Source organism: Maylandia zebra, linkage group LG7, assembly GCF_041146795.1.
Source record: "Maylandia zebra isolate NMK-2024a linkage group LG7, Mzebra_GT3a, whole genome shotgun sequence".
NCBI classification, from domain to species: Eukaryota; Metazoa; Chordata; class Actinopteri; order Cichliformes; family Cichlidae; genus Maylandia; species Maylandia zebra.
This window is the reverse complement of record NC_135173.1, coordinates 64,900,601-64,914,532: the sequence shown is the minus strand read 5'-3', so window position 1 is coordinate 64,914,532 and position 13,932 is coordinate 64,900,601. Positions and strand designations below refer to the sequence as shown.

General features: G+C 39.9%; 1 protein-coding gene across 1 annotated transcript in view; it reads left to right on the top strand.

The window, feature by feature from the left end:
• Positions 1 to 13,932, top strand: part of smpd3 (sphingomyelin phosphodiesterase 3) — a 95,909-nt gene that overhangs the window by 43,871 nt on the left and 38,106 nt on the right. The window contains exons 3-4 of the mRNA XM_004566137.3: positions 4,170 to 4,412; positions 4,499 to 5,456. Coding sequence (XP_004566194.1) covers positions 4,170 to 4,412; positions 4,499 to 5,456 — 1,201 coding nt within the window. The remainder of the gene's footprint in view (positions 1 to 4,169; positions 4,413 to 4,498; positions 5,457 to 13,932) is intronic.

The window sequence follows — 13,932 nt, the reverse complement described above, 5'->3', positions numbered from 1 at the left end:
TGAAAATAGAAAATGTAATACATAGTATGTGTACATCACATAATAATCATTTGAGAGTAAAACAGATAAAAACAAAAACAAAAAACAGACAGGCTGCTATGATGTGTGCATGTCTGTTTTTATTCCTAAACCCTCTATAATTAAAATCGCACTATTATTATGAGAAGGGCTAAAAGTTGTAAGGCCCGGTTGCACCTTGTGGGGTACACTGACATAACTGTTTGATCCAGTTTATTTTTCTCCACAGAGTCTCAAGGACAGCCTAGCTGCTTGGTGATAGTACAGAATTAACTGTGTTCTTATCTGAAAGATGGTAAAAAGAAAATTGGATAACACGACATCCTAAGAACTTACTGAATTTACGTATAGCTTTGTTATTCTTGATATGCTGCAAAAACATCTCACATAATAAATGTATTTGTATTTCATGCTACTGACAACTCCTGAAAGATTTCTGCATGAAAACAAGTTTGTCTCAACAGTATTTTCATAACACTCATCAAAGACAAGGCTCTACAATTCAACATTTCATTGCATCAAAGTATACAGCACCAAGTTTGGGTGGCCAGATGTGTCCAAACTTTGGACTGGTAGTGTAGTAGTATTATTATAACCCCATCTCACCAGCAAAGGGTTTCAAAATACAACAACAAAAAAGAATCTACTTAAATCCAACTTAGATGCACTATTTTTCTACCTTAACAGAGTTAGATATGATCAAGAATACTAAAAGTTTATTCTACCAATTAACAAATAAACAGTTTGGCACAATGTGAGGAAATATGTACAGTAACTAAACTTTTTGTCTTAATTTCCTATTATTTGATGAGTTTTCCCCCCAGGAAGGGCAGATGTTAATTTTAAGTTAACATCTTTCACACTCTGATGTTGGTGAGACCTTTGGAGAATTGGGGAAAAATAAATTCCAAATAGAAAAGATTTTTAAAAGCTGAAAAGCACATGAGTATAATTCTACTCATCACACCCCCACAAACACCTGCTGAAAAACTGACAACAAAGGACCGTTTAAGAAGAAGATGTGAATCCAATTTTTTTTTATCTGTTTCTGGTCTGTTTGGTTGTTTTAGGTTTTCTTAGTTTTACTCGTAGCCAACATTGTTGATTATGAGCCTTCAGTTCTTGTTATTTTAAGTTACTGATTGTGTTTATGGAGCTTACAGTGGGGCAAAAAAGTATTTAGTCAGCCACCGATTGTGCAAGTTCCCCCACTTAAAATGATGACAGAGGTCAGTAATTTGCACCAGAGGTACACGTCAACTGTGAGAGACAGAATGTGAAAAAAAAATCCATGAATGCACATGGTAGGATTTGTAAAGAATTTATTCGTAAATCAGGGTGGAAAATAAGTATTTGGTCACCTCAAACAAGGAAAATCTCTGGCTCTCACAGACCTGTAACGTCTTCTGTAAGAAGCTTTTCTGTCCCCCACTCGTTACCTGTATGAATGGCACCTGTTTGAACTCATCATCTGTATAAAAGACACCTGTCCACAGCCTCAAACAGTCAGACTCCAAACTCCGCCATGGCCAAGACCAAAGAGCTTTCGAAGGACACCAGGAAAAGTATTGTAGACCTGCACCAGACTGGGAAGAGTGAATCTACAATAGGCAAGCAGCTTGGTGTGAAAAAATCAACTGTGGGAGCAATCATCAGAAAATGGAAGACATACAAGACCACTGATAATCTCCCTCGATCTGGGGCTCCACGCAAGATCTCATCCCGTGGGGTCAAAATGATCATGAGAACGGTGAGCAAAGATCCCAGAACCACACGGGGGGACCTGGTGAATGACCTGCAGAGAGCTGGGACCAAAGTAACAAAGGTCACCATCAGTAACACACTACAACGGCAGGGAATCAAATCCCGCAGTGCCAGACGTGTTCCGCTGCTGAAGCCAGTGCATGTCCAGGCCCGTCTGAAGTTTGCCAGAGAGCACATGGATGATACAGCAGAGGATTGGGAGAATGTCATGTGGTCAGATGAAACCAAAGTAGAACTTTTTGGTATAAACTCAACTCGTCGTGTTTGGAGGAAGAAGAATACTGAGTTGCATCCCAAGAACACCATACCTACTGTGAAGCATGGGGGTGGAAACATCATGCTATGGGGCTGTTTTTCTGCCAAGGGGACAGGACGACTGATCCGTGTTAAAGACAGAATGAATGGGGCCATGTATCGTGAGATTTTGAGCCAAAACCTCCTTCCATCAGTGAGAACTTTGAAGATGAAACGAGGCTGGGTCTTCCAACATGACAATGATCCAAAACACACCGCCCGGGCAACAAAGGAGTGGCTCCGTAAGAAGCATTTGAAAGTCCTGGAGTGGCCTAGCCAGTCTCCAGACCTCAACCCCATAGAAAATCTGTGGCGGGAGTTGAAAGTTCGTGTTGCTCGGCGACAGCCCCAAAACATCACTGCTCTCGAGAAGATCTGCATGGAGGAATGGGCCAAAATACCAGCTACTGTGTGTGCAAACCTGGTAAAGACCTATAGTAAATGTTTGACCTCTGTTATTGCCAACAAAGGTTATGTTACAAAGTATTGAGTTGTATTTTTGTTATTGACCAAATACTTATTTTCCACCCTGATTTACGAATAAATTCTTTACAAATCCTACCATGTGGATTCATGGATTTTTTTTTCACATTCTGTCTCTCACAGTTGAAGTGTACCTCTGGTGCAAATTACTGACCTCTGTCATCATTTTAGGTGGGGGAACTTGCACAATCGGTGGCTGACTAAATACTTTTTTGCCCCACTGTATGTGCACTGTGGCACTTTTGTCTTACATGAACATTCAAGATTAGAGTTAAGGTTCATTTGTGTCCTTGTTTCAGTTTCATTGCTTTAATTTGGCAGTTAATTGTCTCTGTGTGGTACACTGTCTCGCTTTGTTCCATTGTCTAGACTTCCTTCAGCTGTGTCTCATTACCCTTTGGTTTCCACCCTCCCAGTTACCCTTACTGTTTCCACTCAGTCTTTCTCTTAGTGTCTCTGTTGCTTCTCTGTTCTTGTCTGCTCCTTTCCTGCTGTTTCTTTCCTTGTGGATCTTTACATGTCTGGACATCACATCAACCTAATAAAAGTTGTGTTTGCAGCTCAGTTAGTTTGCTTTTAGCATCTGTGTTCAGGTCTTCACAAACTAATGACTCCAGCTGTGCTTTAGGCACCAAAACTACCTGGTCTGGGTTGAATAGATCACTTTTAAAATGTTGATCATGTTAGAATAAAACTTAGTATCATGGAGTCAACTACTACAGCTCAGTTCAGATGGTGTATGATTTCAAAACTTCAGGCGGTGTTTAAGTGGCATACACCATAGGTTTTTAGACAGTAGACGATTTTTGTAGCTTTGCCTCTGCCTACAAGTGGAACAGAATCACTACTGTTTATTTTAGCAAAGTCTGAAGTGTAGACAGCTCTATACTTTGCGCAGGTTCAGCTATCTGCTGCGAAACTCATCAGATGTTGCCTCACAGCAAAACAAACCCAAGAGTTTCTCAAGGCAAATAAATTGGATATTCTTGAATGACAAGTCAGCCAACTGATCAGAACTCAACAGAGAAGCTTTACAGTAACTGAAGAAAAAACTAAAGTAAATTGTTCAGGTTCTGAAATTATTTATTTTATTATTTATTTATTAAATTCACTGTGCTTGTGCACAGATACAAAATTTTAAAAACTGTTTTAATACCCAAATACAAATGGTCCTAACTGCATGTCTATGTAGACACATCTCTTTAAGTGACAGAAATGTAATCCATTTCTTTAGACTACATTACTGATATAATAAGGTTAATAAGCAGAAACCTCAAAACTGCTCAGCAGCTAATTGCTTTGAGAGATTCTACTTTAAAAAGTATTTGCATTTGATTAGCTTCCTTATGGCTATAAGACCCTGTGTTTGAAGTATCTGGATTTCTTTAATATTGCTCAGAGTTAGATGACCAGTATGATATTTCTCTCAATGAGTGTAGGCTCAAGATGAAGGTAGAATAAAATGGTTCTCTAAGTATATCTTTTGAAAAAAAGAAATCTGGGAAAAATTTCCTTGCTTCTTTTAAAAAAATGCTTTTGCTCCTATTGCCCTATTTTTCTTCTGGTATTATATTTGCATTTAAAGGTTGTTTTTTTTCTGTCTTGTCTAGGCCAGACAAACACCAGGCTGAACAAGGTCAAGCAGGTGCTGGAATTGGGGAATGGAGGCCACAGGGCAGAAGCTTCTGTTTCTGCAGTGCCAATGTTTGCCTTCTGCCTGACTCCCTAGCAAGGTTTAACAACCTGTCAGACACCCACCGGAGAGCACGGGAGGTAGGGAAGAGGATCCGCAATGGTGCCAGCCGACCTCAGATTAAAATCTACATTGACTCACCTACCAACACTTCTATCAGGTATGGAGAGATCAATCCAAACTTCCCTCTGCACTTATCTGCAGTAAATGCCTCTATGTTCATATTATTTCTGTTATGTTTATCAGTGCGGCGTCCTTCAGCAGCCTTGCCACAGGTTTCCGCCGTACCTCATCGTTGGACCAACGTCCAGACCAAACACACACAACCAATGGCCCAGCCGACACCGAAACTGAACCTGCCACCGAGTGCCCGATTCACCCCTCAGGTGCCACTGACTGCCCCGTTCACCCTTCTGTGAATGACCAGGGCTCTGCTGAATGCCCTGTGCACCCTGATGGGGCAGACACTACAGCAGAATGCCCTCTCCACCAAGGGGAGACTAAAAGCAGCTCAGACTGTCCCATTCACACCTCAGGGGAGGCTCCAGACTGCCCCGTGCATTCCACAGTAGCTCAGAGTGCTCCTGGTCATCATGACTGTCCCATGCATGGGGATGGGACCCAGCCAAAACCCGCAACAGACTGTCCGCTTCACACCTCAGGGGTTCAAATTAGCATCAGTGCTCCAGAGCCGGACCCCCAGGAAGAGGAGGCGGAGACAGGGAACCACCGGCCTGGAGAGCACGGAGGGGCAGACACGGGCAGCATGACTGCTTCTCGTGAGTCCCTTGCTCGTTACCATGGAAGTGATGGCGGGATAGGGATATCCTCCAACAACACTCTCTCTCATGTCCCACGCACATCAATATTCAAGCGCCCAGGTCGAAAACGCCGCCACGGAGATGAAACATTCGACCATGACATCTCTGCCTTTTTCCCTGCCAACTTGGATTTCCTGGCTCTACAGGAGGTATTTGACCATGGATCGACTACTAGACTACGGCGCCAGCTGCATCGCTATTTTCCCTACATCCTGAGCGATGTTGGGCGGTATGGCTGGAAAGGCTGCTGCTCCAGGTTCAAATTCCTGAACAGTGGGCTCATGCTGGCAAGCCGCTACCCAATCCTGGATGCACGATACGAGTGCTACCCCAATGGCAGAGGGGAAGATGCACTGGCGGCCAAGGGGGCGCTGTTTGCCAAGGTTTGACTTCATTATCTCTCTCTTTTTCTGCTTTGTTGTTACTGTTATGAGGCACAGGTTTCTCTTTAGTCGGTCTGCTGAGCTGTGTGAAGTAGCAGACTTTCAGCTTCAGAGTCGTGACCACTGGTTTGGTTTCTGAGAGGATGGTCTACTCTTCAAGAGATCCTCTAATATTTCATGTATTTGACCTTTCTTGAAATGCTTTTCACTTCCCTTTGAGGACATTTAGACTCCTTCCAGGAGGCAGAGCATTTGGTTTTAGGTGTTATTATCAGCAGCATTTTAGAGTTCTTTTAGTTGGCTAAATGCATCAGGATAAAAGCAGAACCTACCAGCTGACCATTTTGTTGTCACTATCTTACAAATTAGTCTTTGATTCTAATAAGGTATTATTGGGAGTTCATCAGAACTGGCTTATCCACCATCAGTATAGCAAACACAAGCTCAATATTTAAAAAAAAAAAAGAGGATTGCTGAGGATAAAATCATGTAACATGTTTATTCTTGGAGCAATTCGGCAAGCAAAATAGGCCAAAGTGAATCAACTCCAAGTCTCCATCAGGGTCTATTTTGCTTGCTGAACTCCTCCAAGAATAAACTTCATACATATTTTTATCCTGAACGGTGCCGCAGCAATCCTCTTTTTCTCTGATTGCGAGTCTTAGAATCTCTCCACCTCTTTTCCTGGAATCATTTTCCCACCCACATAGCATTTCTTTTGCATCTGAACTGAAATTCACTTGCGGACCTAATATTTCTCGCAGCAAAGACGTGTCTCCGCTCTGACAACTGCTTAGCGCTACTTCAGCTGTAATCCTGTCATCACTGATGCTGCTCTGGGACTTTGGCATGGCAGTAATTGAATCTGCCCATTAAGTCCATTTAAACTAAATTAACTTATTATACATTTGTGAAAGAGAGTGTGAAAGAAGGCCAGAGAATCAGATCTAAAATGACCTGTCAGCTGCGTACATTAATTATAGATCTCAGCATTGTGGAATCGTAGCGATTGTATGGGGAACATTTTTTAAATGCTTCTGTTATTCTTCCAGGTGTAACAAACTTTGCATAACCCATGTGTGATGCAACTCACACACGTTTTCTACAAATTTGCAACAATGCTGCACTGAGGTAGAAAACACAAATTAAAGCACTTGCTAAATGCATTTGCTTACACCCACACTCATTCACACATCACACATCTGTCACGGTGATGAGTGAATGCACCGCAGTAATTAGTGATCACTCACAGCCTTTCCTCAACGATCACTGTAGTGTCGACAAAAAAATGCTTTCGAGATTTTGTTTTCTTTTTTATTAATGTTTGTTGAAGAATTATCATAATGTTTGTTTTTCAGTGAAGATATGATAACGATAAGCATAATGATATGGCTTTGGTAATTAACGAGAGAAAGCATTGTTTACAAATGTAACTCGATTTTTTTAAACACCGCCAAATCACACTTTTCACGTGTTGGTAATTTAATACAATTACCAATCACTGTGGGCTGCACTTGTATAATTGTATGAATTATTTTGCAATTACTGAGTCTTTCCAGATTCTGATTTTGCATAGTTTTACATAGTTTTGCATAGTTTTACATAGTTTTACATAGGTTTTTAAGGGGCGTTTAATATGAAATCAAAAACAGTTGACTCAGTAGGAAATCAAGAACATAAAAAGCAAAAATGTATTGATTGCAAACAATTATAAAATGTAACAAACAGATATGGATAATATAAAAAATTCTAAATAGAAAATTGGCTAAATGCTAAAACCCGCATCCTAGCAAGCAAAGAAAACATACAACCTTTGTTCTTCTATTTTTTTTTTTTTTTTTATTGGCTGATATCATTAGTTTTGACCTGATAATGGATTTGCTATCAGCAAAGCCTGTAAGTCTCATCTGCTGAGATTACTTATTGCCAAAATGTGAGAAAGAACAACAATACACTCTACAATTATATATTCCGTTCGGACTGCAATTATTATGCTCATTTTCAGTTAACATGCATAATGTGTTTCCAATTAACATGCATTTGAATGTATAACATATAGAAAATGGCTGTTTTAATTTTCCACTGTGAAAAATCTATATGTCAAAACACAAGGACAAGTTTTTGAGGATGACTTGTGATAAAAAAAATAATAATAATAATCTCACATCAAAAAGAAATTTATTCCATTACTTTATTTTACCAGAAAGTTCCACTGAGATCAACTCCTGTGATGGCACACCTGTCAATCAAACTGCCACATCTCCAACTCAGTTTAAAAAAAAATCACCCCACTCAGAGTTTTTATGAGGGGCAAAACTATGCAAGAGAGGCCAAACTTGTATCTTTCCCAGGCTGCAAACAAGCTTCCTAATGCTGTAAATCTGGACATGTTTGGTACTCACTTGAAGGTCTTTTGGAGCCACCCTCAGATGGGATTTTTGCCACTTCTGCAAAGATTCATTTTTCAGCTCTGTAGCTTGCCCTGTGGTTTAAACTCAGCGGAGCATTTAGGATTCAAAGTTCTTTCCCTCCATTACTATAGAGGATGTATGTGTTAGAATGACTTCATCATCAGCATAAAGGCATAGTTTTGCTTTAATATCTTTACTCAAGTCATTTATAAAAAAGCTGGAAAAAAAAACACACTGCTGCAAATGGAAGCCTGCAAAATGCCTTCATATCTGGCACAGCTGTTTATGATCAGAACGAGTGCAGTTGATTGGTTTGCTCAGCTGCCTGTTGGGGTGTCTGCTCGGTGGCTCGGGATACAGGTCAGCACTGCGCTGAATGGGCTGTATTGCAGTGGGACATTGCCTTTGCTAATATTTGTTTCTCTAGTGCACTTTATTGCATTGCACATTATTTATGGGGAGTTGTTTCACCTCCCAACAGAGCGCCCATGATTCTGTCGACTCCTTTCATCTACTCCATAAGTGCAAAGTTGGAGAGTCCATTAGGCAGCAGGTAATAAGACATTACATGACTATGTGTTCTCTTAATGTAGACATGCAAGAGCAGGAAGTTGTATGGGTTTATGACATGGTTACTAATGTACTAATGCGAGCACATGATGAGCGATGGGGTTGCTATAGTAGCTGCTGATGTCCTTCTTCCTTTGTTTTGGCGTTATGAATTTTTCTTGGACTGTAGTCTTTTTTTATTCTGTATCATAACCAAACACACAGAATGTTGGGAGAGATAATGCAGTACAACAGTCAGGTGCATATGTGCCATTTTTTGTGTGCATGTTTGTGATGATGTGTGTTGTGAGTATGTGAATTCATTAATCAGCCTCATACTGTAACTATCAGGAATCTGGATCTGATCCAGTTCCCGGGTCTGCTTTATGTGGCCCGATGCTACCTGGATGTATTTGTTTATGTCCACCTATGCACTTACATCCACAAGATCTAATAAAGACACATGCTGTCACAGCTTGCATACTGACAGTCGCATCCTGTTAGTCCTGCTGCCTGCTGACTGTCGCTGCAGCTTACAAGCTGCCTTCACATTCCTGTCTCACCACCTCAGTGCACAGGAGGTCACTCCAGGTCTCATGACAAGCTGGCTGTTAGCCAGCTGGCAGGCGTTGTACTGGCAGCAAGCTGCTAACGCTCCCAGCTGACAAAAAACAAACAGTAATAAACAACAATGTTCCCTTTAAGTAAATCCCATGGATTCACTTAAGGAACTGTGCCGTGTCTGAAGTACCAAAAAATAGACAATCTAAAAATATCTGCTGCACTAAAAGCAGCCCATCGATGGAGGGAAATTACCTTGGATTTTGTTTTTTTAATTATTATTGATTAGTTTTATGGATATTGTTGTGATACACCCCCTGCTTCACCCTCCAATAGCAAAATGCGACTTTTAAACAGCAATCACAGTTTGTAGTAACCTCTTTCTATATTGAATAAAAAAGAATAAAAGTAAAGACATTTGCTGAGTACCTGGTGAATTCATAATTGGCCCAAGACACCAGGAAACATCCCTTACCTGAGAACCCTTTTTATTGTTTTATTTACCCAGTGAATTCAGGCTTTAACTTTGGACAGTTGAATCTATGAGAAATATTCTTGCTCATTTTTTGCTCGGGGTTTGGGAACATCCAAGTTTGTAAATGTGAGAACTTGAGAACGAAGCAACGTAGGAGTTTCAAATTGGTGCATCTACTAAAAGTCTCAGATGAGTTTGAATCTTAGTTATCTTGATCTCAAGGTCAAAGGTCAAGTGTCTGAAAATGTTGTGAATGCTCTAACTTTCACGAGGTCACGTGGGATTTTTAAAATTCATGACCATAGATGCATGCAGTATTTTTGCATCTAGAAAGCATATGTCCCCAGATGTATGAGTAATGGATGGAAACCATTTTCACTGAATTATAAAATAAACCAAAACATAGGCTATTTAAACTACTGCAACCAAAGAATGAAATGAAAAGCATGAAAAAATTATTAAAATATAACAAAAAACGTATTCTTCCATACTTTTTTAATCAGTAAAAAACAGGACAAAAACAAACTGACCGTCACCATTTCAGAGCCTCTGTTGGGAAACTCGATCATATTTGTGCAGTGGATCAACATTTTTCTCTAACACTGGGTTGAATAACCTCAAATCAAAGTCCACCTATTTCTTTTTCTGGATTTCATGGTCATAATTAGTGGGTGTGTCACAGGTGAACGCCCGCCTTGATCTTTCTTTGGCCGTCCACTCACTTCCTTGTGGACTGCTGATGCTTTCCATTTTTAAAGGCTCGTTCATTTCTGTTTCACAGATGTTTTTTACACCTGGTAATTGTTGTTAGCACCATCCGTCAGATGCTTCTTGTTTCCTCTCCAACTGTAAAATGTAGATATTAAGATAAAGAATATGTTGCCAGTTAAAACCTCTCCTATCATCAGCTATATCAGAATACATACTAATTAGGACTTGTTATTACGATCAGTTTGGGTAACCAAATCACATTTTGCTGTTTCCCATCCTCGCAGCCTGTCTGTCTCTCAGGCTGCTGCAGGCTTTGATATGCCTGCTGTTTAATCCTCGCGCTTCTCCTTCCTCCAGACATCTTGGCAGCTTTCCAAGGCAGAATCTTGTTGGCAACCTTCGCTTCCCCTCCACGAACCTTTGGCCATTCTCATTCATTACTACTCAACACTGCAGCTCATTTCGCCGCCAGCTGGGACGCATCTCATTAGGCGCACATCATTTGATCTACCTGATGTTCACACTGCGTTTCTCCAAGCACATTATCGTGTTTCTTTCATATCCAACAAAAAGCAGGATGCTAAGTCTGAAGTCTTTCTTAAACAGGTGATTCTTAGCATCTCTGCTTTTTGCATTTTGTGAGGCTTGATACTAAACTCTTGTTATTCTTGGGCTTCTACACTTTATTTTCCTCACATTTTCTGTCAGTCAAAACATTGTGGGCAGTGCAGTAACACCATCTACCATAAATATCCAGTAGTGATGTGTCGGTTGCGAACGAAACGGCTCTTAGAGCCGGATCTTTGACGTGAACGACGCGAGCTGAATCCTTATTGGGAGCCATGGGTTTTTTTTCCTTCTCTCACCCTCTCTCTCGCACTTTTTTCCGCTTCACTCCGCACGTGAGCCTTGTCCTTTGCGCTGGGAAGAGGGGGGAGGGGCGGTAGTTGCAGTCGCAGTAGCACAGGAACAAAGCGGGAGAGAGAGAGAAAGAGAGCCAGGGACAACAACATCACATTAGAAAGGTATAGTAATCATCCACAACTATTTTCAGTTGCAGATGATAAAGGATTCAGAAAGTTTATTCATGCAGGTCCATATGACAGAGAATATGCATCTTCTTTTTGTTTTCATATTTTAATTTATATTTAATTGTGTTGTGGTTTGCAGTGTTTTGTGTTGTTTCACTTTAAATTTGTAAAAGGAAAAAGCTGAAAATTTAAATAGTTAAAAGTTGAAATGTTAATAGTTGGTGTTTGTATTATATGATTTATTTATTACATTTTATGTGGAGTGAATAAATAAAAGTATATTTACGGTGACCCCTAGAGACAAAGCACGTAAAAACTCCAAAACACGTAAAAACTCCAAAACACGTACAAAACACAACAGAAGTGCTCCAGGATGCAGGCGCAGTGTTGAGCTTTTGTTACCTAGTGGCTACACAAGCCAGGAAGCACCAACGACCGGATTTGGTGTGTGGTAGTAACAGGTAAATGAATGTTTTTTGTAAATTATTTGAATATATATGAGTGATTGTGTATAAATACACAAACAATACACATATGCTGTCAATTGTGTAATTTAAGTGATCTAGGTAGCTCTGTTTTGGAAGTTCAGTTCATGCTAGATGTGTTTTGGAGTTTGGACGTGCTTTGTCTCTAGGGGCCACCGCATATATTTATATATAAACATATATAAATAAAACCACTTTTTTTACATTAGTAATTCCTTTTGTGCTTAATTTTATATTATTGTTAATAATAAATTAATTAAAGCAACAAAACAACCTGAAGAGCCGGTTCAGAGCCGAAAGAGCCGGTTCTCTAAAAGTAGCCGGAAATCCCATCACTAATATCCAGAGCTCGGGTTTCCCTATTTTTCATTTATAGGTGTTGCATTTCCTAGAGCTACTTTGCTTGCAGCCGGGCGGTCTTTATTTTTCATCATGTCACTGGCTGCCAGATAAGCACATCAGTTTTTCTGTCTTCTATATGTCTGAACATGTGAAACCTTCCAGTCAGCTCATCCATGCCAAGTCAAATGGTTTTATTGTTATTCTACCATGTGCAGTCGTACAGTACACAGTGAAATGAGACAATCTTCCTCCAAGACCATGGTGCTACACATAACAGACTATCAACGAAAGTGTAATGTGCAAAAACTGCAACAAAACAAAACAAAGACAACGCAACACCAGACAGAACAGAACGATACAGACACAAGACAGTGCAATAGAAAGACTATATAAATAACCCTCAATATAAGACATTCAGCTGCTAAATACTGTGTTTACTTTAACCTCCTAGGACCTATGTGGACATCACATTTTGGGTTGCCTAGACCAAAATACTAAATTTTGCTCTACAAATGCTTGATATCCACTTAAGGGGATGTTATTCTGCCACTGTCCTACCAAATTTAAAACAAATGTCCTCATATGTGGATCTAATTTTTCTCAGAAACAAAAGTACAGTATCAAATCAAATCAATTAAAAATTAAAAAAAATCTTAATCTTAATCTTAATTGTAATTCTTTGTTTTTACATTCATCAGGTCCCAATCAGCTCAAATAGCAAAGAGAAATTAAAAATGCATGAAAGAGTTTGGGTCTTAGGAGGTTAAAGTCCTTTTGATTGTTTCAAACATTGACTTTTAAGCAACCTGATATCGTTTTTGTTCTGCATGCAAGTTGTTACAGGTTAAATAATATGTTTTAAATATTTTTAATGGTTTTATTTTTAGTAAAGCTGATAAATAAGAAAGTATTGCGAATAATTGGTTTGCAGGAGCTTTCTCATACTATGTTTGTGAAAATACTGTAAAAACACCAACTCTTTGCATAAAAATTTTAAAAGCAGTAGCTGATTAAACAGTTTATTCAAATTATTTTAGAATCAAAAGTGGAATTAATGTAATTTCTCAGCGTCAGTAAGCTTAATTCAATAATATATTTACAAAGCATGCCATCACACTTCAGACTAATTACTAAATCTAAATTCTCTTAACTTAGATTTTAAGGTTCAAGGTTCTTTATTATTTGTCACATGCATAGTTATACAAGTATAACACACAGTGAAATGTAGCCTGACACGCTCCTCGACATGTGCAAAAATTGGGGGGGGGGGTGTAGAGGAAGAACCTTATATATATATATATATAGTATATACACTGGGTGAATGTGCAGTAGTAGCAGCAAGCAGGTGAATTCTGTACATTAATATGAATAGACATCTGACTATTTTACAGGATAGACAATATAAACATATTTAAAATTAAAGGAATTGAAATGTACATTGTGCCTTGGTTTAGTGTTTGGAAGAGTCCTGTCTCAGTCAATTATAGATGATGTGAGAGGGCGGGTGTGTGTGTTTAGGGCACGGATGGCTTGGGGATAGAAGCTCCTCTTGAGTCTCTCTGTCCTTGCCCGGAAGATGCGGAACCTTCTACCAGATTGCAGAAGTTGGAACAGTTTGTTGCCAGGATGGGACGGGTCCTTCAGTATCTGCGCTGCTCTAGTCCGGCATCTCCTGGTGTAGGTGTCCTGAAGCGGGGGGAGAGCAATCCTGCAGCAGCGTTCTGCTGTACGGATCACTCTCTGGAGAGCTTTTTGGTCCTTCACACAGCTGTTCCCAAACCACGATGTCATGTTCTGTGTGAGGATGCTCTCCACAGCGCCTGTATAGAAAATCCTGAGGATCTTTGGAGAGACCCTGAACTTCCTCAGTTGTCGTAGGTGATACAGGCGCTGCCTAGCCTTTTTGGTCTG